Source organism: Pseudophryne corroboree, chromosome 11 (assembly GCF_028390025.1).
Source record: "Pseudophryne corroboree isolate aPseCor3 chromosome 11, aPseCor3.hap2, whole genome shotgun sequence".
Lineage (NCBI taxonomy): Eukaryota > Metazoa > Chordata > Amphibia > Anura > Myobatrachidae > Pseudophryne > Pseudophryne corroboree.
The window spans coordinates 55,646,155-55,672,296 of NC_086454.1; the positions used below are offsets into that span (position 1 = coordinate 55,646,155).

The 26,142-nt window shown below is 46.5% G+C and overlaps 1 protein-coding gene across 5 annotated transcripts in view; it reads right to left on the bottom strand.

Moving 5' to 3' along the window:
• Positions 1 to 26,142, bottom strand: part of ANO3 (anoctamin 3) — a 1,051,220-nt gene that overhangs the window by 93,395 nt on the left and 931,683 nt on the right. For all 5 annotated transcript variants that reach the window (XM_063944334.1, XM_063944333.1, XM_063944335.1 and 2 more), the window contains 3 exons: positions 13,242 to 13,324; positions 10,849 to 10,989; positions 2,137 to 2,301 (listed from right to left, as the gene is read on the bottom strand). In XM_063944334.1, coding sequence (XP_063800404.1) covers positions 2,137 to 2,301; positions 10,849 to 10,989; positions 13,242 to 13,324 — 389 coding nt within the window. The remainder of the gene's footprint in view (positions 1 to 2,136; positions 2,302 to 10,848; positions 10,990 to 13,241; positions 13,325 to 26,142) is intronic.

Below are 26,142 nucleotides of genomic sequence, written 5' to 3' on the forward strand. Positions count from 1 at the left end.
TGTGGTGATGCAGTCAGTTGCATTGTGGTGGTGCAGTCTGTTGCATTGTGGTGGTGCAGTCTGTTGCATTGTGGTGGTGCAGTCTGTTGCATTGTGGTGGTGCAGTCTGTTGCATTGTGGTGGTGCAGTCTGTTGCATTGTGGTGGTGCAGTCTGTTGCATTGTGGTGGAACAGTCTGTGGCATTGTGGTGGTGCAGTCTGTTGCATTGTGGTGGTGCAGTCTGTTGCATTGTGGTGGTGCAGTTTGTTGCAGTGTGGTGGTGCAGTCTGTTGTACTGTGATGGTGCAGTCTGTAGAATTGTGTGGAACAGTCTGCAGTATTGCGGTGGTGCAGTCTGTTGCATTGTGGTGGTGCAGTCTGTTGCATTGTGATGTTGCAGTTTGTTGCATTGTGGTGGTGCAGTCTGTAGCATTGAGATGGTGCGGTGTGTTGCATTGTGATGTTGCAGTCTGTTGCATTGTGGTGGTGCAGTCTGTAGCATTGAGATGGTGCGGTGTGTTGCATTGTGATGGTGCGGTGTGTTGCATTGTGATGTTGCAGTCTGTTGCATTGTGGTGGTGCAGCCTGTAGCATTGAGATGGTGCAGTGTGTTGCATTGTGATGGTGCAGTCTCACATGGTCCCCAGTTTGGCATTAGATGTGCCTGTAAGCCTGTGACTAAATATCTATTTCAAAGGTCAAATTTATGTTTGCTTATTCTTCCTGTAATAAAGTTTTGGTTGGTTGTAATTATTTAAAAGGTGGATTGCTGAATATGGCTTACACTGTCTTTAAAACAGCAGTTTACTTTACCAATGTGAGAAAAAAACTATACTAACGCATGAAAATCTGTGAATGATACTAATATTGAATGATAGCTCTCAATGATTTAAGTGCAGTACCATTTAGTCCAATAAATGTGTGAAATTTTAGTCAAATTTACCATTATGATAAAAGACATTTAAATTCCATGATGATGAGATATGTGTCCAGTGAATAAAAGGCAAGCATACTTCAAAATGAACAGTTTGGAACCTGCTAAAACTTCCATAATTGTGTTTTTATTAACATCAATATTCTACATATTAATTCAGAATGGCATGTCCTGAGATGGATATGTGCGATTTGAGTGGAGGCACATTCCCCCCACCCCGTACCCCAGAGCCGGCCCTAACCAATATGATGCCCTAGGCAAGATTTTGGCTGGTGCCCCCTAGCACCACCGCTGGTTCTGCCTCTGACCTTTCATGTCTTTCCCAGCACAATCACCCCTCACCCTTAGCAGTCCTTGTACCCCCTATATTTTAGATAGGAACAGTTTGCACATTTGACGCACAGCCCAAAAAGGGGCATCTTCTTCCATTATTAATGCCCTTATACACATAATGACACACATAGTGCCCCCTACACATTTGCTGCACATTATTAGTGCCCCTATACACATAATGACACACATACAGTAGTACCCTGTTACACATATGCCGCACATTATTAATGCCCTTATACACATAATGACACACATAGTGGCCCTTTACACATATGTTGCACATTATTAATGCATTTTTACATGACACACATAATGCTCCTTACACATATTCTGAACACTACTGCACAAACAACCCACTCACATGCACACAGCACTCACACTTCCACTAACACTGTGACCTCTGCCTCTGCTTGGATACAGATGTGTCCTCACAAATCTTGCATCAATGCTAACGTCGGGCACTTTTTTTTTATGAAAATGCATCTTATTTGCATTGCTATGTGGCTAGGATGCACAAGCAGCTTCTGCTGATTAAACTGATATGCAGCATGCCTATATACTGTGTGAGACTGTGGCTGTATCTGCATATGAAATGCTACATACAGAATATAGGCATGCTGCATATCATTTTAATCAGCAGAAGCTGCTGATGCCCCTAGGCATATCAAATGCCCTAGGCAATTGCCTAGTTTGCCTATGCCTATGGCCGGCTCTGCCGTACCCTCCTTTGGCTCTCACTTCCACAACAGACAGGGGAAAGACCAGCAGATGAGAACCCTGCACTGGCACTGGATGTAAGTATTACAGGGGGGCGGAACAGGGACTGGGTGAGGCAACCGCATATGCCGTCTCCATTTTACAGCAAATACACGTCAGCACATAAACTTACAACATTAAGCGACATGATGATCATGAAGTTTATGCAGACCCCAGTGCCCGATGTTGCAAATTGCCAGTACTTCTTAATAAAATGCCAGTTCAGTGATGCAAACTGTTCCATGGCGACTAGTCTGTATACAACCACTGCAAAGACTGCTGTCAGCACCAGCGATATCTGCAATACAGAATAAATGCAATTTATTATCACCATCTTTCTATACATGAGTATGGGTGAACTAACACCTTATAAAGGTATAATCTATATGGAAAAAGAAGATTTATGGTAGACTTACCATGGTTAAATCTCTTTCTGCGAGGTACACTGGGTTCCACAGGGAAACATCGGGGGTGTAGAGTTGGATCTTAATCCAGAGTCACCAACAGCTTAAAGCTTTGATGTTCCCAGGATGCATTGCATGGCCTCCTCTTTAGCACCGCCTCCGGGCACTGGAGCGCAGTTTCGTTAACCAGTCCAATACATTAGCAGGTAAAAGAGAAGGCAGATGTTAGTCACATAGAAGGGACCAGCGGCTAAAGCCATACAAACCCAAAGAAGCTAAGTGCGTCAGGGTGAGCGCCCTGTGGAACCCAGTGTACCTCGCAGAAAGAGATTTAACCATGGTAAGTCTTACCATAAATCTCCTTTTTGTGCAGTGGGGTACACTGGGTTCCACAGGAAAACATCAGGAATGTCCTAAAGCAGTTCCTCATGGGAGGAGATGCACCGTAGCGGGTACAACAACCCGGCATCCAAAGAAAGCATCCTGGGAGGCAGAAGTATAATGAACGTGTTCACTAAGGACCACGTAGCTGCCTTGCACAATTGTTCAGCGGACGCACCCCAGCGGGCCGCCCAAGAAGGTCCAACAGACCGAGTAAAATGGGCTTTAATAGCAGCAGGAGCCGGAAGACCAGTTTATGCATACGCTTCTGCAATCACCATTCTAATCTCCGAGTGCCGCCTTGATGATTTATGTATGCCACCGTGGTGGCATTGTCTGATAGTACTTGAACAGTCCTGCTCTGTATCAAAGGCAGGGCAAGAGTCAAAGCATTGAACACTGCCTGCAATTGCAGAATTTTTATCGGAGGAGAGACTCCTCCTTGGTTCACCGACCCTGGAGAGAGTGTTGCTCTAGCACCGCACCCCAACACCGCAGAGTGGAGTCCGTAGTCAGTCGGACCCAATTGGAAATCCAGAAGGGACGGCCCCTGCTCAACTGTTGGTCCTGTAGCCACCAGCCCAGCGACAGATGAACCTCCGAAGTCAAGGATATCATCTGAGATCTGATCCAATGAGGCAGACCGTAGCACTTGAAAAGAATCAACTGCTGTAGAGGACTGGAATGAAATTGAGCATAATCCACCATGTCCAAAGCTGACACCATGAGTCCCAGTACTTGCATCGCCGGGTATATCAACACCCTTGGGCAAGACAGGAAGTATCTGATCCTGTCCTGAAGTTTCAGGACTTTCTCTTGAGACAGAAACAGTCTTTGATTGTGTGTGTCCAGCCGTGCCCCCAGGTGCACCATGTTCCGAGCAGGAACCAGTGAGGACTTCTTCCAGTTGATGAGCCACCCGTGGGCTTGTAGGAATTTGACCGTGATGTCCAGGTGACTGAACATCTTTGGAGTTCACCAGGATCAGCAAGTCATCCAGATACAGCAGGATCCTGATTCCCTTATGGCGGAGAAGGGCCGTCATCATGGCCATGACCTTGGTGAAGATCCGAGGGGCCGGGGCAGAGCCTGGAATCGATAGTGTAGGTTGCCAATAGCAAACCGCAGATACTGCTGATGCGATATGGCAATAGGTTTATGCAGGTAAGCATCCTGTATGTCCAGGGATACCATATAGTCTCCAGGTTCCATGGCCAGTACAATTGAGCGCAGTGTTTCTATGCGGAATTCGGACACTCTCACAAACTTGTTCAGTGATTTGAGGTTGAGTATAGGCCGGAAAGACTCATTGGGTTTCGGGACTAGAAACAGGGTAAAATAGTATTCCCTGCCTCTCTGGGACAGAGGATGCGGCACCACCACTCCTGTATCCAGGAGGGATCGCACAACCAGATGTAGAGCTAACACTCTCAACGGATCCGAAGGGATAACCATTGAGCAGAACTGGTGAGGGGGAAATCGCCTGAAAGATACTTTGTACCCATGAGAGACATATTCTCACCCCCAGGTGTCTGAAGTGGTCCTTAACCAGACCTGGGCGAATTGTAGAAGTCGGCCTCCCACCCTGAAATCCGCCAGGAGGAGGCCCGCCCCGTCATGCAGCTGGCTTGTCTTGTTTGGAAGCAGGCTGATGGGCAGCCCAGGACTCTTTAGGTCTGGGCTTGGTGGTTTTGGAAGCACGAGCCTGTCTCGGGTACGCCTGACCCTTTGCTTTCCCTGGAGGCTGAAAGGATCAAACAGTGGTGCCCTTTGCCTTTGGTGCAGAAGGATTAGTATTCGGGAGAAATGCAGTCTTAGCAGTCGCTAAGTCAGTCACAATCTTATTAAGATCTTCCCCAAACAGTATGTCTCCCTTAAAAGGGAGTACCTCCAAAGTCTTCTTGGAGCCCAGATCCACCTTCCATGACCTCAACCACAGAATACGGCGAGCCAAGATGGACGTAGTCGATGCCTTAGCCACCATTACACCTGAGTTGGAGGACTCCTCCTGAATGTAATGGAAGGCTGTGGCAATATGATACAGATATTGTCTAGCAGTATCAGAGATATCCTGAGGTAGCTCTTCCTCAATGGCATGAACCCATGCTTCTATACCTTCTGCAGCCCAAGAGGCTGCTAGTGGGTTTATGTACCGCACCTGTAAGGGAGTAAATAGATTTCAGGCATCCCCCCATGCGTTTATCTGTTGGTTCCTCCAATGAAGTGACAGTGGTGACAGGCAGAGTAGATGACACCACAAGCCGGGTGACATGGGCATCTACCGGAGGTAAATTTCCCCACTTGTGACACAACTCAGCAGGGAGAGAATAATGAGCTAGCATCTTTTTAGACAGGGAGAATTTCTTACCTGGAGAAGACCAGGGTTCCTGACATATAGCAACTAAGTGGTCAGAATGTGGTAATACTACCTTAGTTATCTTCTGACATTTATCTTCTGACATTTAAATTTATCAGGTTTCTTAGATGCAGTAGTGGGATCTACCTTATCATCAATTTGTAAAATCAGCTGAATAGCCTCCACTAGGTCAGGGACATCAACCTGAGCTGTAGATTCCTTGTCAGAAGCAACTGTATCAGTGTCTGACGGGTCAGTGAATTCTCCATTCTCATGAGAAGTAACATCTGAAATATTAGTGGACAGAGAGGAGGAAGCAGACCGCTTAGACGACCCCTCGGCCCCAGAGGGATGCTGGGTAGGTTTTTGACTAACCAAAGATTGATTCAGTTGTTGAATATTCCGAGAGATAGCGTATCCGACCAGGGTGGATTAACCACAGGGACAACTTGTGGTTGCAGTGGCACAGGAGGTCCCATAGGGGGCATAAGGTGTGTGACTAGTGTATTAGCATAGTTGAAAAAGCCGCCCAAGGTGGTTCCTGATCGGCTACTGAAACAGCGGGCTGACTAGGAGATGTACAACACCCAGTACAGAGACCATCAGTCAAAACTTCCCCTTCAGGCAAAACCTTGGTGCATGCGCTGCATGATGCAGGAGCGTCCGTGGATTGCCCGCCCTTTGTTGCAGACATTATAAAGAATCCAGCCGCAGAGCGGAACAGTACAATATAGCCAGACAAATACAATACCTGCAAATAACTCCCTGATTTATGCGACCGTAAATATAGGACACAAACAGAGAATTAAAGCGGTATGAGGTGACTGAAATACACAGTAAAACACACTAAACAGTATATACTGCGTAGCACTATATATGAGACCCTGACACACCTAGCCCCCAGGGTACAGAATACAGTGATAGCAATAGGTAGGAGGCACCAAAAGTGAAATCCACACAGCAGATGCAGGCACACCCAGTCACAGAGACAGTGCAGAAATGATTTCAGACAAACAATAAAACTGCACTAGACTAGTAAAAATACATATATATATATATATATATATATATATATCAATGCAGTCAGAGACTGGATGTATATAGCTGAATACTTGTACTAAATATTCAGGTAGAAGGACACTTGTTCTTAACTAACACTGTGTAAAATGACATGCAGAATACTTAAGTGACTGGAGATGCACAGCGCTGAGCAAGTAGGCAGATTTACAGAGGAGACATTGCCCTGCAGTCCCGGAGACCAGCCGCAGCTACTTGTGAAAAGATGGCGCCCAAATCTCTGTCAGTGAGTGAGGGAGAGCGAGAAGCAGCTCCAGGGCAGGAACACCAGCAGATGGCGCCCGGAGCTGGGGGAGGGGCTACAGGTCAAGCGCTTATCCCCTATGCTGGTCCTCACCACCGGGTACTATGGAACCTTATTAAAATGGATTTTTGTCTAATCCTACCTGTGCTCCCTGCCCTGGTGTATATAGTGGGGTCCCTGCTCTGGCACAGTATCCACACCAGCGTCGCGGTCCGGCTCCTAAGACCGTGACTGGAACACGATTTTGGCGGTCCCACCTGGGGGGGACCCCCTTACCTCCTCCCAAAGAAGCAGCCACACAATCCTGGAGAGTGCCAGGAAACCGGAGCGCTTCCGCCGCAAGTACCCGGGAACTCAGCCAGCGGGAAGATGCGGCGCTGCTGGGGAGGTGTTGGAGCCGTAGCACAGCATGTCACTAGGACATAAAAGTGCTGCAACCCTTGAAGATTCTTCTAACAAACCTTTTCAGGGCTGCCTAGCACAGCCCCCCATGTTAAGTGAACTGAGTTCCAGTGCCCAGAGGCGGAGTTATAGAGGCCATGCAATGCATCCTGGGAACAGTCAAAGCAGAGGCGTAACTAAGGCAGGGCGAGTGGGGCACGTGCCCTGGGCGCCTTGGCAGGCCCCGCAGAGGGGGGCGCCGGCGGCGGCCAGGGTATCATGCCCACCCGCCCCCGTCCCGGTGCAATGTGAGGGGAGGAGAGCGCAGCGTCTCTCCTGCCCCTCAATGTGTTCACTGCCGCGCTGCGTGTCTGTCCGGTCCCCGGCGGCGTTAGCCAATCAGAGCTTGCGGACTGGATCCTGATTGGCTGCCGGTCCGCGAGCTCTAATTGGCTAACGAACCGGCACCACATTTAAGATAGCCGCCGCTGGAGACCGGACTTCATGAAGCGTTGAGAGGCAGGAGAGGTGACTGACAGCCCGACGGGATCCTGACTGAAGTAAGCGGCAGCTGTGGGGCATATAACTGGCACTGTGGGGCATTGTATCTGGGACTGTGGGGCATTGTATCTGGCACTGTGGGGCATTGTAATTGGCACTGTGGGGCATGTATCTGGCACTGTGGGGCATTGTAAATGGCACTGTGGGGCATCGTATCTGGCACTGTGGGGCATTGTATCTGGCACTGTGGGGCATGTAACTGGCACTGTGGGGCATTGTATCTGGCACTGTGGGGCATTGTAACTGGCACTCTGGGGCATGTATCTGACACTGTGGGGCATTGTATCTGACACTGTGTGGCATTGTATCTGGCACTGTGGGGCAATATGTATCTGTCACTGTGGGGCAATATGTATCTGACACTGTGGGGCACTGTGTCTGTCACTGTGGATCTGAAACTGTGGGGCACTGTGTATCTGGCACTGTGGGGCACTGTGTATCTGGCACTGTGGGGCAATTGTGTATCTGGCACTGTGGGGCAATTGTGTATCTGGCACTGTGTAAAAAGGGGACTCTGCATGTGTACTGTGCAAAAATTGAATGAAGGTGCGCTGAGAGATGACACAAGGGGTAGGTGATAGTGTGCTGAGAGGCGACACAGGGGGTAGGTGATAGTCATGATGGCATGACCCATTTTCAGTGGCCACACCCCTTCTAGTGCATGGTCACGCGCATTTTTTTTCAGGAGGCTTTTTGTGTGTGTGTGTTTTTTTTTTGGGGGGGGGGGGAAGGCCCCACTCTTCATTTTTCCCTGGGCTCCGAAAACCCTAGTTACGCCTCTAAGTCAAAGCTTTAGCCTGTTGGTGCCTCTGGATAAAACTCTACACCCCAGATGTTTCCCTGTGGAACACAGTGTACACCGCTGCAGAAACAGGATTTGTATTTACCAATGAATCCTATTGGTCATTGGTCTCATTAGGGATGGTGAGGAGTCTGCTTACAGGAGGGAGGTTGTGCAGCTGGCCACCTGGTGCAGAGCAATCTAGAGCTACATACACTAAAAACGGTTGAGATGATTGTTGATTTTAGGAAGCATCCCCCTACACTCTTCCCACTCACAACTGCAGACAATGTAGTAACTGTGGTGGAATTCTTCAGATTCCTGGGCTTTACAATCTCCAAGGATCTGAGGCGGAAGCCTAATATCGAGGGCATTGTGGGGAAAGCCCAGCAGAGCCTGTACTTCTTATGCCAACTTAGGAAGTTTAAACTGCAGCAGGAACTTCTGATCCTTTTTTACTCTGCAATTATCCAATCTGTTCTCTGCACCTAGATAATAGTGTGGTTTGTCTCTGCCTCAACCCACGACAGAAATAGGCTACACCGAATTGTAAGGGTAGCGGAAATAATCATAGGGACAAATCTTCCGGCAGTTAAGGATATCTATCGGGAAAGGGTTATGAAGCGGGCGGGGAGGATCATTTATGACCATTCCCACCCTGCTCATGACCTGTTCCAGCTGCTGCCGTCTGGCAGACGGTTCAGCTTGCGGCTCGTGCAAACTGCTAAACACAGGAACTTGGTTAATTCGGCAATCGCTTAGTCATATTCTCATTCATTCAGTACTCAATTCATGTACTCAAATTATCCGTATGTGTTCTTCCCTCCTTTATGTTTCTTGTCGTATGTCATATACTGTCTGGGAGCTTGTGTATTATGTACTGACATACTTGGCAATAAACTGATTCTCATTCTATTGAGGTGACAGACTGACACTGGGGTTAAGGCTCACCATTCACAAGTTGCAGGGCACTCTGCCAAATTGAAAAGTCTCATTCTATCTATACTTAATTACTTCCAGCAACCAGTTTGATAATCAACCATCTAAACGAAGAATGAATGACAATCTTTGAACAGGAACTAGTAGTATAATGACATTACAGAGCGTGAAAACCTGTGCTCTACAGTTGACCACATAGATAAGGATGAATAATTAAGTGAACATTATATTTATTCTTCCAGCCAACAGACTAACAGTAACACTGCAGATGTAGCAAAACATTCTGTTATGGAGGGAAAGGTGATGGTTACTCAGCAACTATCTGAAAAGTTTGCCTAAGTAGAGTGAAGATGTCCAATAAGAACAATGTTTCTACCTTCCACAACTGTTTAGCTGGAGCCCCAGTCCTCTATTCCTAGTGAGAACGTACATCTGCGATGGGATGAAACCAGAGCCGGATTAAGGGGGGGTTACAGGGGGTACGTTACCCCGGGCCCTCCTGTCTCAGGGGGCCCCCGTGCCTGCCGTCCTGCTCTCCAGCACTTTTGGTGGTATGCAACTGGTGAGTCCCAGCGGTGAACCATGTGCAGGTTCCATCCACACACAGGACCGGAGGACCGGAGGAATCAGCATCTCCCAGCCACCCTCTTCTCTCCGTCAGCTGCTGATGGGCGGCTGTGGGCTGGCTTAGATAGTAGTTCCGATCCCCCAGCTCCGCCTCCATGTCTTTTGTGGCTGCGGTGTACACACAGCCTTCTGACACCAGTCACTGCCTGCACCACAGCACATCGCTTTGCAGTCGCCCCCCCGCCGGCTTACCTCAGCCCACTGACGGTCGGTCCTGCTTCTTTCATTAGTTCTGCCCTGCGCTGCTTTCTCTGTTCCACCTGCAGGGCAAACCAAATCCAGCAATTTCTCTCAGCTGTCAATGGCTCCCCTGCAGCTGCTGGCCAGGGAAGAAGGGACAAGAATTCTCCTGCAGATCACCTTAGTCCATATTGAGGGTCCTTCAGGGTATATAGACATCTATCTGTACTTTTTTTAGTCCGTAGGGGCCCCCCTGTCATAAGTGCCCTGGGCCCCCTGGAGCCTTAATCCGGCTCTGGATGAAACCTGCTAGTCCTGCAATAAACCAGCTGAAAAGCCTAGCAGAGTGAGCACGGGATGGCCTGTTTAAAGGGTACATTGACCTTCCAGGACACCAAAAGCACAAAGGGATGAATAGATTGGCCAAATTAACTGATATACTACAGGTATATTATCAGGGCCTTAACCATGTCCAAAGAGAGGCTGATTGCCTCTTCCTCTGGCTGCTTCAGATAGAAAGTAGCTAGTACAATATGGTGAGATTAATTTTAGAAGAAAGTTGTCAGTGGTCCAACCTTATCCTTATGTAAAACAATGGAAGGAAAAAACAAATACCAAGTCACCAAATCCAAGAACCTGAATGCAGAACCTAGAGATGGCAGGAAGTCCATCAGGAAAGACAGCAACTTTAGGGAAATGTCCAGCATTGACAGAAAAGGGCCATCTTGGAAGACAGAAAGGCTACCACCATATATGGTTTACCAGATCTGGTCTGCTTTAGGACTCCTGCCATTAAGCTACTGACCAAGGTAAGTCAACAGAGATATGTGCTTTTTTAGCACGTGCCCCCAACATGAGATGACTAAATAATATACACACTGTATGGAAATGATTTCTAAAGATGTAATCATTACCATAAAGAATATTCCTGATACAGACACCATGAGTCGGCTGAGCTTGTCGCTGAAAGGCTGGAAAGGTTCAGGTTTGCCAGTAATTGGGTTTACTCGTTCCAGTTTGGAATACTTTGCTTCGAACTGTGGACGCAATTCTTCCTGCAAATATATAGATCTGTCAGTTCATTTGTACCATCTACAAATTCATACAATACTAAATGTAACCAGCATATAATCCAAGAAGTTCATTCCTAGCCTGCACAGAGGCCGTGATTCAGGTCCCAACGCAGCTGCAGCTCAGTGCCAGTATACAGTACTATGGCCCTCATTCCGAGTTGTTCACTCTGTAATTTTCTTCTCATCGCAGCGATTTCCCACTAATTGCACATGCGCAATGTTCGCACTGCGACTGTGCCAGGTAAATTTGCTAAGAAGTTTGGTATTTTACTCACGGCATTACGAGGTTTTTTTTCTTCGTTCCGGTGATCGTAATATGATTGACAGGAAGTGGGTGTTTCTGGGCGGAAACTGGCCGTTTTATGGGAGTGTGTGAAAAAACGCTGCCGTTTCTGGGAAAAACGCGGGAGTGGCAGGAGAAACGGGGGAGTGTCTGGGCTAACGCTGGGTGTGTTTGTGACGTCAAACCAGGAACGAAACTGACTGAACTAATCGCAGTGTCAGAGTAAGTCCCGAACTACTCAGAAACTGCTAAGAAATTTCTATTCGCAATTTTGAGAATCTTTCGCAATTTTGCTAAGCTAAGATTCACTCCCAGTAGGCGGCGGCTTAGCGTGTGCAAAGCTGCTAAAAAGCAGCTTGCGAGCGAACAACTCGGAATGAGGGCCTATATGTATACGTCAGACCCGTACTGTGCAGTTCAGGTCTGCAACGCAGATCAGAAGCAGATTGTCGGTGATTGACAGTTTTATGCCATTTGGGGCACAGAGGAAGTGGCGATGGCTTCCATTTCCCAAAACGGAGGCGTATCGTCACTGTTTTGGGGGAGTGACAAGGCCAGTATCTCCATCGGAAGACAGAGATTTCCTGGTCTCTTTATAAGATATGCGGTGGCCAGCTTACGTGACTCCATGGGTCATGCAGCCACTCGATGGAGTTGCACATGATCTAGTGCTGTGTCGTAGAAAGTGACGCCTACTGCTGCATGAATATATTAGTGCTATCACTGCTGCAATGGAACCTCCAACCACATCTGAATCAGGCCCAATATTGTCATGCTCCAGCCAATCAGAGACAGGCTACTTTTGGAAAGGACCCTTTTCATTACACCTCCTCAAAGAACAAGTCCTGTGTTTTTTCAAAAACATTTTTGTTGTTTTTTAACCCTTGTATTACTATTCTTCAATAAAGAAGAAAATAAAATTTCTAGAGACTCAAGAGTGCAATAACAATGTTTAAGCGAGAGTGCTCATTTCAAATAAATACATTTCTTCAATGGTGTCAGTGTCTTTGTTTACTGATAGTTTACTTTGTGAGACTACAAGTACCATTATGTTCAAGCATCCATGCGCACATTGGCACATGTAGTTACTTCCCTTAGGAAATTTAGTTTCAGGCTGGGGCTGGTTACCACTATGCAGGGTGACCTATCTTGGGCTGGTATCCGGTCTCTATGCGGACACTGTCAACCACTCTTGTATGGTAACTAGGTTGACAGGGTCTCTAGTTCGACAGGGTCTCTAGGTTGACATATTCTAGGTCAACAGGACAAAAGGTCGACATGAGTTTTTCACTTTTTAAATTTTTTTGAACTTTTTTATACTTCCACATGGACTACGATTGGGAACGGTAACCTGTGCCGTGCAGGGGAGCGGAGCGAGGCACCTTGCTCGAAGCATGACGAGTGAAGCGAGCCATCCGAGGGGACACGGTGCACTAATTGGGGTTCCCGGTCACTGTACGGCGAAAACGACACCCCAAAAAAAAAATCATGTCGAACTTTTGACCAGTTGACCTAGACCATGTCGAACTAGAATCCCTGTCGACCTACTTACTGTCGATCAAAAGTGATCGACCTATGTATGGTCGACCTTCAATACCATACTAGTCCAGTGTGACAAAGCCCAGTTCTGCTTATAGCTTTTGCTCTGTTACCCCTCACATTGGTGGTAACTAACCCAGGATAAGTGTATGAGTAACTGGTATAGTGAGTATATGACTACATGCAGATACATTTATAGACACATGCATCCTAACATACTCAACATACACAGACACTAATGTCATTTTACGGTCAATGAGAATACTGGGAGCAGATACAAGGCCATGCAGATAGTGCTGTGAATCAGAATGTAACCTCAGACACCTATGTACTAGCAATACATCAGTATTAGTCACTGTGCTAGCAGTGATAACATAGAGTTCTGACAAAGAGTACTGTGGTGATCCTCTACCTCTTCATCTTCCCAGTCAATGAGATCCCAGTCATAGGTAAGTACAGCCCTCCGCCTCTTCCAGAATTCAAGGAAGACTGTAGCTGAAAAGAGACAAGTCACCATAACTTCAATATACTGTGTATATATATATATATATATATATATATATATTGGTGTGGGCTCACAAATTTCTATCTATCTATCTATCTATCTATCTATCTATCTATCATCTATCTATCTCAGAAATAATTCACAGGTTGCAAATTCTGCATATGTTCCCTTGTGTTCATCCGTGAGTCCTAATGTGATAAGACTGAGATTCCCACTGTAATACCACCTAGTGTGTCTTTAGATGCCACCATCAGTCACTCCATGGAAACTTGCCTCAGTCCTATGGCATGCACAGTAGCAAAAAATTGCTTTACTACAGGTAAGTCCGACATCGGCAATGTGTCCAACTCTGAATCAAGCCCACATGCGCACAGCGTCTATTCACTGGAGTCAGGGGGAGAGGGGGCATGCCAGCGGCTCACAGAGTGCTGGGCATGCTCCCTTAGTGACTAAAACGGGGCGTGGCTCGCGATCGCAGGTCCTCAATGAAACCACGCCCATATTCATAGGTGACACCCCTTTTCATAGGCCACGCCTCCTTTCAGGATCGTGTCCCTCTTCCAGCCAGGACAAAGTTGGGAGGTATGTATCCATGACACCACCATGCTGTCAGTACCAATACAGTATATGAGCCAAAGGGAACATCTGGGCATTATACACAGCTGCAGCAGTATAAACGCCTGGAAAATTGGTGAGTTTTGATCAGAGATGTGTGGATAAGATACACAGGTGAGGCACTGCCTCAGCTGCCATAGATATTTTACTACAGAGTTGTGGCTATAAAAACAGCAGTCAGGACACAGCTCCATAACTCTCTCTCTAATACAGAATGGTTTTTGACTAGAATGATTGCGGGAGATCCGCCGATTGTGCTATTGGACTGAATGCCATTTTCAGCTCGGTAGACGACCGTGAGGGAGTTGGCAAACGGACACGGGTTTTGTTGTGTTTTTTTTTTTGTTATCCTCACTTTTGTGTCTGGGGCAGCTGACCAGACCAGCTCTTAATCTAATGTTTACTGAAGCCCAGAGAGACATGTTCCATAAAAGTATAATATGGTTGTTTGGACTGTCTCTAAAATGACTCTTAATTGGGAACTTTGTTGTATTAATATTTACTCCCCTTTCGCTTTTTCCTATTTGATATAGGGTTGACCTACTGTGAAAATTTTTGTATGTATTGCATATATTGCTTCAATAAAAATATGTTTAAAAAAAAAAAAAGAATAATGCAAAGAAGATGTTTCAGACAAATTCTCTGTATTTTTCATATGCTTTATACAGTCAAGACTCTGGTACAAACATTTATATGACAGGAAAGGCTCTGCCTCACCCCACTGCTTGTCACTGAAACATATGCCTTTTACATACAGTAATAAACTCACCTCTGTGCAGAGAGAACAGTTTTATGTGACGGACACGAGGACGGATCCAGGGGGTGAGGTACGATCGCCCACTGTAACACTACTGGTGTCTGCTGTATAGCATCACAGCTGCACACCATGCAGGGGGAGAAAAGAGACTGCTGCTGCTCCCTGCACCCAGCCCAGCCCAGTACATAGCTGAGGAGGGAGGCTTGGGGTAGCGTATAGGTAAGAAGTGTTACCGGAGGAGAAGAAGGGGAGCCGCCAATAAGTGTTACCAGAGGGGAAGGGGGGAGGGAGGGAGACTGTCCCTGTATCAGGTATGGGATGAAAGTATGAATATTTCAACGCCCATTCATGCAGTATTTGATGCAGTTGTAATGGTTCTGGAGCTGACTGGTACAACATGGCTGACCACAAGCAGAGACAGTCCAACAAAGTCTAGCCTGGAAACCTCAGGTGACAAACGATCTTTTAGGGTACAGTACATGTGCATGAACCCAAAAACATCTAAATCATCTACCCAACAACATTTAAGAACACATAAAACAACATACAGTGCTTTAAAACACATATGAACAGTTAATAAATGAATGACAGCTCGTTATTTGTGGAGAGAGAATGAGCGGAAATATATTTTTTAAAACATGCCCTAACTGATATGTCAAATTGTGATCTACGTGGATTAAGCGGTAGATCATATAACGAAGTTCTATAATTAGGTACATAGTACACCTGTGCTACAAGGAAGTGGTAGGAACATTCTCTGAGTTCTTTGTGTAAAGCAAATATATGTTATTTCCTAAGCTTTTAATAGGCATTGTCTGCAAGTAACTGCCACATTTACCAGACTAAGGGGTCTAGTTACTAATCCTTGGATGGAGATAAAGTGGGTGGAGATAAAGTACCAGCCAATCAGCTCCTAATTGTCATTTTTCAAACCCAGCCTGCGACATGGCAGTTAGGCGCTGATTGGTTGGTACTTTACTACGTCCACTGTATCTCCAGCCAAGGCTTAGTAAATAGACCCCTTAGGGGCAGGTGTACTAAAACATTGGAGAGTGATAAAGTGGACAGAGATAAAGTACCAGCCAATCAGTTCCTAACTGTCATTTTTCAAACACAGCCTGTAACACGGCAGTTAGACATTTGGTTAGCTGGTACTTTATCTCTCTCCACTTTTTCTCTCTCCAAGGATTAGTACATCTCCTACTAAAGCATCACACACCTAGCATGTACAGTATGTGCCATAAGGAGCGAAACACCCTGCGCGACTGAGATACTCATGGAGGTGTAATGTACCACATCTCATGGAGGTGTAATGTACCACATCTCATGGAGGTGTAATGTACCACATCTCATGGAGGTGTAATGTACCACATCTCATGGAGGTGTAATGTACCACATCTCATGGAGGTGTAATGTACCACATCTCATGGAGGTGTAATGTACCACATCTCATGGAGGTGTAATGTACCACATCTCATGGAGGTGTAATGTACCACATCTCATGGAGGTGTAATGTACCACATCTCATGGAGGTGTAATGTACCACATCTCATGGAGGTGTAATGTACCACATCTCATGGAGGTGTAATGTACCACATCTCATGGAGGTGTAATGTACCACATCTCATGGAGGTGTAATGTACCACATCTCATGGAGGAGTAATGTACCACATCTCATGGAGGTGTAATGTACCACATCTCATGGAGGTGTAATGTACCACATCTCATGGAGGTGTAATGTACCACATCTCATGGAGGAGTAATGTACCACATCTCATGGAGGTGTAATGTACCACATCTCATGGAGGTGTAATGTACCACATCTCATGGAGGTGTAATGTACCACATCTCATGGAGGTGTAATGTACCACATCTCATGGAGGTGTAATGTACCACATCTCATGGAGGAGTAATGTACCACATCTCATGGAGGTGTAATGTACCACATCTCATGGAGGTGTAATGTACCACATCTCATGGAGGTGTAATGTACCACATCTCATGGAGGAGTAATGTACCACATCTCATGGAGGTGTAATGTACCACATCTCCTGGAGGTGTAATGTACCACATCTCATGGAGGTGTAATGTACCACATCTCATGGAGGTGTAATGTACCACATCTCATGGAGGTGTATTGTACCACATCGTTCTTTCAATATTGCATCTTGTTTGCATTACAGATGCAGCAACAGTGTACTACAGACACCGAGCTGTGACTTTACCTGCACAGGAATTAGTTTTAAGCACTTACTACAACGCCGCAGGTGAATCCCAATCAAACTTGGTGTGAGAAAAAAACACAACCACTCTCATCGGAGTCCTTCATACAGCGATTCACAACGATATACATCAAATTGATCAGTACAAGATCGTAATGTAGTTTTTTACCTCCCAGTTGTTTTATTTACGTGAATAAGACACACATTTTCAGTGAGAAAGACGATCGGTGCGGCTGAATTACCTGGCGACCAGAGAGGGGCTATCTGACTTGAGCAACAGTGTATGAGGAGAGGACACACTTGTAATAAACGTTATCTAAGAGCGGCTGCAAATAAAATAACATAGGCTTATGCTTTGTAAGCTTTTGTGTCGCCTTCCAAACCCAAAACAAAGATTCAGTTGAACCTGCTCTTCAAGTTCCCATTGATGCAGTAACAGACGATTAGTTGCTTGAAATGAAAGTAATTGAGTGAAACAAGAATAGTGATCATAAAGACAGCAGGGTGTAGAGAGAAACAAGATCTAGCAACTGATTATTATTATTATTATTATTATTATTATTAATGCTAATAATAATAATCATCATCATCATCATCAATCTCACCCAAAAAACTAAATTTGTGGTTTATCTATCCGATAGGTGCCTGGAACATAACTGAGCATTGGTGGTGCTCCCAGGAATACAATACAGTGTACTCAGAGAGGAAAACATAAATTAACAGTGGCTAATCAAGAAAGTAATTCTTTTTTTTGGGGCACTCTTAAAAATTATTACTTAAATGTAATGATTCTAACGTTAAAACGCGCAGTATGCTTTATTTCACATTCATTAAAATAACTGGGTGTCATACATTTAGTTGTCATTTGTCATTCCCTCCAACTCTAAAACCCCCCATTACAGACAGCATTTGTCCTGTAGATATACAGCAGACAGAGTAAGTTAGATGGTGAGAGCATTGAAGTCCTAATTTTCTGACACATATCATGGTATCAGTAATTGGAGAGACAAAGTAATAATATAATTTAAAGATACTTTTATCTGAAATTATCTACAGATAATCTGTCCCTTCATAGGTGGGAACTGACTTTACCCAAAATAAACATGTATTAACTATGGGTGTGCGCCGGGCCATTTTTCGGGCTTTGTATTTTGGTTTTAGATCTGTATCTCATGTTTTTTATCTGTATTGTTTTTGGCAAAACCGTCCTTACGGGTTTTGGTTTTGGATCTGGATTTTGTTTACAAAAAAATCATAAAAACAGCTAAAATAACAGAATTTGAGGGTATTTGTGTTATTATTTATTATTATTAACCGCAATAACATAAATTTCCACTCATTTCCAGTCTCATTGACAGAATATCAGTTTTATAAACTACAGATGGAGCCGCGCTCATCTGAGGCGGCTCCATTGTATACGAGCACTCCCTGCGTGACTAGGCGATCCGTCCACCTAGTCCCGCCGGCAGCGCACTGAGATGCTCCCATTCTAATGAATAAGGCACGTGCGTGTCACTGACGCGCACGCTCCTCGGACCCGGCGATAGGCGCGCCCGGCTCCATCTGTATGCCAAATCAATGCTCCTAAGAGCACATAATGCAAATAAAAGTGCTGCAAGATGGAATTGTCCTTGGGCCCTCCCACCCTTATGTTGTATATTAAATAGGACATGCAAAGTCTAACAAACCAATCATTTCAGCAACAGGAACTGCCACTTGTGCACAAACTGGCTTTAGTATTTTAAATAGGCACAATGTCATCATTAGCATCCGATTCCTCACCCCCATCAGTGTGTACAACCTCTTCTTCACAGACTATTAATTCATCCTTGCTGGAATCCACCATCATAGGTCCCTCTCTACTCTCATGGAATTTGTAATTCATTTTGATGAATATCATCTTTTCCACATTTTGTGGAAGTAACCTCCTATGCAGAATGCTGACAAGGTTCCCGGCTGTGCTAGAAACTCTTTTGGAGTACGCACTGGAGGCTGGGCAACGTAAGTTAAAAAAAAGCCAGTTTGTGCAAGGGCCTCCAAATTGCTTCTTTTTCCTGACACTATTGAAATGGACTGCCTGACATGCCTATTTGGATGCTATCAATGAAATAATCATCAACAATTCATTCAATGGTGACAGCATCGGGATGTAGTTACTGTATGTGGCCGGCAGTTAGGAGTCCGCCGGTCACATTACCTCCCCCTACATCCCACCCTCTCACAATCTCGACGGTCAGCATGCCGACCAACAGGTACTATTCCCACTCGTGGGTGTCCACGACACCCGTAGAGTAAGAATAGGACCTGTGGCGACTGTAGAATAGAACTAGAGATGAGCGCCTGAAATTTTTCGGGTTTTGTGTTTTGGGTTCGGTTCCGCGGCCGTGTTTTGGGTTCGACCGCGTTTTGGCAAAACCTCACCGAATTTTTTTTGTCGGATTCGGGTGTGTTTTGGATTCGGGTGTTTTTTTAAAAAAACCCTAAAAAACAGCTTAAATCATAGAATTTGGGGGTCATTTTGATCCCATATTATTATTAACCTCAAAAACCATAATTTCCACTCATTTTCAGTCTATTCTGAATACCTCACACCTCACAATATTATTTTTAGTCCTAAAATTTGCACCAAGGTCGCTGGATGACTAAGCTAAGCGACACTAGTGGCCGACACAAACACCTGGCCCATCTAGGAGTGGCACTGCAGTGTCACGCAGGATGTCCCTTCCAAAAAACCCTCCCCAATCAGCACATGACGCAAAGAAAAAAAGAGGCGCAATGAGGTAGCTGACTGTGTGAGTAAGATAAGCGACCCTAGTGGCCGACACAAACACCGGGCCCATTTAGGAGTGGCACTGCAGTGTCACGCAGGATGTCCCTTCCAAAAAACCCTCCCCAATCAGCACATGACGCAAAGAAAAAAAGAGGCGCAATGAGGTAGCTGACTGTGTGAGTAAGATTAGCGACCCTAGTGGCCGACACAAACACCGGGCCCATTTAGGAGTGGCACTGCAGTGTCACGCAGGATGTCCCTTCCAAAAAACCCTCCCCAATCAGCACATGACGCAAAGAAAAAAAGAGGCGCAATGAGGTAGCTGACTGTGTGAGTAAGATTAGCGACCCTAGTGGCCGACACAAACACCGGGCCCATTTAGGAGTGGCACTGCAGTGTCACGCAGGATGTCCCTTCCAAAAAACCCTCCCCAATCAGCACATGACGCAAAGAAAAAAAGAGGCGCAATGAGGTAGCTGACTGTGTGAGTAAGATTAGCGACCCTAGTGGCCGACACAAACACCGGGCCCATTTAGGAGTGGCACTGCAGTGTCACGTAGGATGTCCCTTCCAAAAAACCCTCCCCAATCAGCACATGACGCAAAGAAAAAAAGAGGCGCAATGAGGTAGCTGACTGTATGAGTAAGATTAGCGACCCTAGTGGCCGACACAAACACCGGGCCCATTTAGGAGTGGCACTGCAGTGTCACGCAGGATGTCCCTTCCAAAAAACCCTCCCCAATCAGCACATGACGCAAAGAAAAAAAGAGGCGCAATGAGGTAGCTGACTGTGTGAGTAAGATTAGCGACCCTAGTGGCCGACACAAACACCGGGCCCATTTAGGAGTGGCACTGCAGTGTCACGCAGGATGTCCCTTCCAAAAAACCCTCCCCAATCAGCACATGACGCAAAGAAAAAAAGAGGCGCAATGAGGTAGCTGACTGTATGAGTAAGATTAGCGACCCTAGTGGCCGACACAAACACCGGGCCCATTTAGGAGTGGCACTGCAGTGTCACGCAGGATGTCCCTTCCAAAAAACCCTCCCCAATCAGCACATGACGCAAAGAAAAAAAGAGGCGCAATGAGGTAGCTGACTGTGTGAGTAAGATTAGCGACCCTAGTGGCCGACACAAACACCGGGCCCATTTAGGAGTGGCACTGCAGTGTCACGCAGGATGTCCCTTCCAAAAAACCCTCCCCAATCAGCACATGACGCAAAGAAAAAAAGAGGCGCAATGAGGTAGCTGACTGTGTGAGTAAGATTAGCGACCCTAGTGGCCGACACAAACACCGGGCCCATTTAGGAGTGGCACTGCAGTGTCACGCAGGATGTCCCTTCCAAAAAACCCTCCCCAATCAGCACATGACGCAAAGAAAAAAAGAGGCGCAATGAGGTAGCTGACTGTGTGAGTAAGATTAGCGACCCTAGTGGCCGACACAAACACCGGGCCCATTTAGGAGTGGCACTGCAGTGTCACGCAGGATGTCCCTTCCAAAAAACCCTCCCCAATCAGCACATGACGCAAAGAAAAAAAGAGGCGCAATGAGGTAGCTGACTGTGTGAGTAAGATTAGCGACCCTAGTGGCCGACACAAACACCGGGCCCATTTAGGAGTGGCACTGCAGTGTCACGCAGGATGTCCCTTCCAAAAAACCCTCCCCAATCAGCACATGACGCAAAGAAAAAAAGAGGCGCAATGAGGTAGCTGACTGTGTGAGTAAGATTAGCGACCCTAGTGGCCGACACAAACACCGGGCCCATTTAGGAGTGGCACTGCAGTGTCACGCAGGATGTCCCTTCCAAAAAACCCTCCCCAATCAGCACATGACGCAAAGAAAAAAAGAGGCGCAATGAGGTAGCTGACTGTGTGAGTAAGATTAGCGACCCTAGTGGCCGACACAAACACCGGGCCCATTTAGGAGTGGCACTGCAGTGTCACGCAGGATGTCCCTTCCAAAAAACCCTCCCCAAACAGCACATGACGCAAAGAAAAATAAAAGAAAAAAGAGGTGCAAGATGGAATTGTCCTTGGGCCCTCCCACCCACCCTTATGTTGTATAAACAAAACAGGACATGCACACTTTAACCAACCCATCATTTCAGTGACAGGGTCTGCCACACGACTGTGACTGATATGACGGGTTGGTTTGGACCCCCCCCAAAAAAGAAGCAATTAATCTCTCCTTGCACAAACTGGCTCTACAGAGGCAAGATGTCCACCTCATCATCACCCTCCGATATATCACCGTGTACATCCCCCTCCTCACAGATTATCAATTCGTCCCCACTGGAATCCACCATCTCAGCTCCCTGTGTACTTTGTGGAGGCAATTGCTGCTGGTCAATGTCTCCGCGGAGGAATTGATTATAATTCATTTTAATGAACATCATCTTCTCCACATTTTCTGGATGTAACCTCGTACGCCGATTGCTGACAAGGTGAGCGGCGGCACTAAACACTCTTTCGGAGTACACACTTGTGGGAGGGCAACTTAGGTAGAATAAAGCCAGTTTGTGCAATGGCCTCCAAATTGCCTATTTTTCCTGCCAGTATAAGTATGGACTGTGTGACGTGCCTACTTGGATGCGGTCACTCATATAATCCTCCACCATTCTTTCAATGGTGAGAGAATCATATGCAGTGACAGTAGACGACATGTCCGTAATCGTTGTCAGGTCCTTCAGTCCGGACCAGATGTCAGCATCAGCAGTCGCTCCAGACTGCCCTGCATCACCGCCAGAGGGTGGGCTCGGAATTCTGAGCCTTTTCCTCGCACCCCCAGTTGCGGGAGAATGTGAAGGAGGAGATGTTGACAGGTCGCGTTCCGCTTGACTTGACAATTTTCTCACCAGCAGGTCTTTCAACCCCAGCAGACTTGTGTCTGCCGGAAAGAGAGATCCAAGGTAGGCTTTAAATCTAGGATCGAGCACGGTGGCCAAAATGTAGTGCTCTGATTTCAACAGATTGACCACCCGTGAATCCTTGTTAAGCGAATTAAGGGCTCCATCCACAAGTCCCACATGCCTAGCGGAATCGCTCCGTGTTAGCTCCTCCTTCAATGTCTCCAGCTTCTTCTGCAAAAGCCTGATGAGGGGAATGACCTGACTCAGGCTGGCAGTGTCTGAACTGACTTCACGTGTGGCAAGTTCAAAGGGCATCAGAACCTTGCACAACGTTGAAATCATTCTCCACTGCGCTTGAGACAGGTGCATTCCACCTCCTATATCGTGCTCAATTGTATAGGCTTGAATGGCCTTTTGCTGCTCCTCCAACCTCTGAAGCATATAGAGGGTTGAATTCCACCTCGTTACCACTTCTTGCTTCAGATGATGGCAGGGCAGGTTCAGTAGTTTTTGGTGGTGCTCCAGTCTTCTGTACGTGGTGCCTGTACGCCGAAAGTGTCCCGCAATTTTTCTGGCCACCGACAGCATCTCTTGCACGCCCCTGTCGTTTTTTAAATAATTCTGCACCACCAAATTCAAGGTATGTGCAAAACATGGGACGTGCTGGAATTTGCCCATATTTAATGCACACACAATATTGCTGGCGTTGTCCGATGCCACAAATCCACAGGAGAGTCCAATTGGGGTAAGCCATTCCGCGATGATCTTCCTCAGTTGCCGTAAGAGGTTTTCAGCTGTGTGCGTATTCTGGAAACCGGTGATACAAAGCGTAGCCTGCCTAGGAAAGAGTTGGCGTTTGCGAGATGCTGCTACTGGTGCCGCCGCTGCTGTTCTTGCGGCGGGAGTCCATACATCTACCCAGTGGGCTGTCACAGTCATATAGTCCTGACCCTGCCCTGCTCCACTTGTCCACATGTCCGTGGTTAAGTGGACATTGGGTACAACTGCATTTTTTAGGACACTGGTGAGTCTTTTTCTGACGTCCGTGTACATTCTCGGTATCGCCTGCCTAGAGAAGTGGAACCTAGATGGTATTTGGTAACGGGGGCACACTGCCTCAATAAATTGTCTAGTTCCCTGTGAACTAACGGCGGATACCGGACGCACGTCTAACACCAACATAGTTGTCAAGGCCTCAGTTATCCGCTTTGCAGCAGGATGACTGCTGTGATATTTCATCTTCCTCGCAAAGGACTGTTGAACAGTCAATTGCTTACTGGAAGTAGTACAAGTGGGCTTACGACTTCCCCTCTGGGATGACCATCGACTCCCAGCAGCAACAACAGCAGCGCCAGCAGCAGTAGGCGTTACACGCAAGGATGCATCGGAGGAATCCCAGGCAGGAGAGGACTCGTCAGAATTGCCAGTGACATTGCCTGCAGGACTATTGGCATTCCTGGGGAAGGAGGAAATTGACACTGAGGGAGTTGGTGGGGTGGTTTGCGTGAGCTTGGTTACAAGAGGAAGGGATTTACTGGTCAGTGGACTGCTTCCGCTGTCACCCAAAGTTTTTGAACTTGTCACTGACTTATTATGAATGCGCTGCAGGTGACGTATAAGGGAGGATGTTCCGAGGTGGTTAACGTCCTTACCCCTACTTATTACAGCTTGACAAAGGGAACACACGGCTTGACACCTGTTGTCCGCATTTCTGTTGAAATAGTTCCACACCGAAGAGCTGATATTTTTGGTATTTTCACCAGGCATGTCAACGGCCATATTCCTCCCACGGACAACAGGTGTCTCCCCGGGTGCCTGACTTAAACAAACCACCTCACCATCAGAATCCTCCTGGTCAATTTCCTCCCCAGCGCCAGCAACACCCATATCCTCCTCATCCTGGTGTACTTCAACACTGACATCTTCAATCTGACTATCAGGAACTGGACTGCGGGTGCTCCTTCCAGCACTTGCAGGGGGCGTGCAAATGGTGGAAGGCGCATGCTCTTCACGTCCAGTGTTGGGAAGGTCAGGCATCGCAACCGACACAATTGGACTCTCCTTGTGGATTTGGGATTTCGAAGAACGCACAGTTCTTTGCGGTGCTACTGCTTTTGCCAGCTTGAGTCTTTTCATTTTTCTAGCGAGAGGCTGAGTGCCTCCATCCTCATGTGAAGCTGAACCACTAGCCATGAACATAGGCCAGGGCCTCAGCCGTTCCTTGCCACTCCGTGTGGTAAATGGCATATTGGCAAGTTTACGCTTCTCCTCCGACAATTTTATTTTAGGTTTTGGAGTCCTTTTTTTACTGATATTTGGTGTTTTGGATTTGACATGCTCTGTACTATGACATTGGGCATCGGCCTTGGCAGACGACGTTGCTGGCATTTCATCGTCTCGGCCATGACTAGTGGCAGCAGCTTCAGCACGAGGTGGAAGTGGATCTTGATCTTTCCCTAATTTTGGAACCTCAACATTTTTGTTCTCCATATTTTAATAGGCACAACTAAAAGGCACCTCAGGTAAACAATGGAGATGGATGGATACTAGTATACAATTATGGACGGACTGCCGAGTGCCGACACAGAGGTAGCTACAGCCGTGAACTACCGTACTGTGTCTGCTGCTAATATAGACTGGTTGATAAAGAGATGTCGTAGTATGTATGTATGAAGAAGAAAGAAAAAAAAACCACGGTTAGGTGGTATACAATTATGGACGGACTTCCGAGTGCCGACACAGAGGTAGCCACAGCCGTGAACTACCATACTGTACTGTGTCTGCTGCTAATATAGACTGGTTGATAAAGAGATGTCGTAGTATGTATGTATGAAGAAGAAAGAAAAAAAAACCACGGGTAGGTGGTATACAATTATGGACGGACTGCCGAGTGCCGACACAGAGGTAGCCACAGCCGTGAACTACCGTACTGTACTGTGTCTGCTGCTAATATAGACTGGTTGATAAAGAGATGTAGTAGTATGTATGTATAAAGAAGAAAGAAAAAAAAACCACGGGTAGGTGGTATACAATTATGGACGGACTGCCGAGTGCCGACACAGAGGTAGCCACAGCCGTGAACTACCGTACTGTACTGTGTCTGCTGCTAATATAGACTGGTTGATAAAGAGATGTCGTAGTATGTATGTATGAAGAAGAAAGAAAAAAAAACCACGGTTAGGTGGTATACAATTATGGACGGACTGCCGAGTGCCGACACAGAGGTAGCCACAGCCGTGAACTACCGTACTGTACTGTGTCTGCTGCTAATATAGACTGGTTGATAAAGAGATGTCGTAGTATGTATGTATAAAGAAGAAAGAAAAAAAAACCACGGTTAGGTGGTATACAATTATGGACGGACTGCCGAGTGCCGACACAGAGGTAGCCACAGCCGTGAACTACCGTACTGTACTGTGTCTGCTGCTAATATAGACTGGTTGATAAAGAGATGTCGTAGTATGTATGTATGAAGAAGAAAAAAAAACCACGGTTAGGTGGTATACAATTATGGACGGACTGCCGAGTGCCGACACAGAGGTAGCCACAGCCGTGAACTACCGTACTGTACTGTGTCTGCTGCTAATATAGACTGGT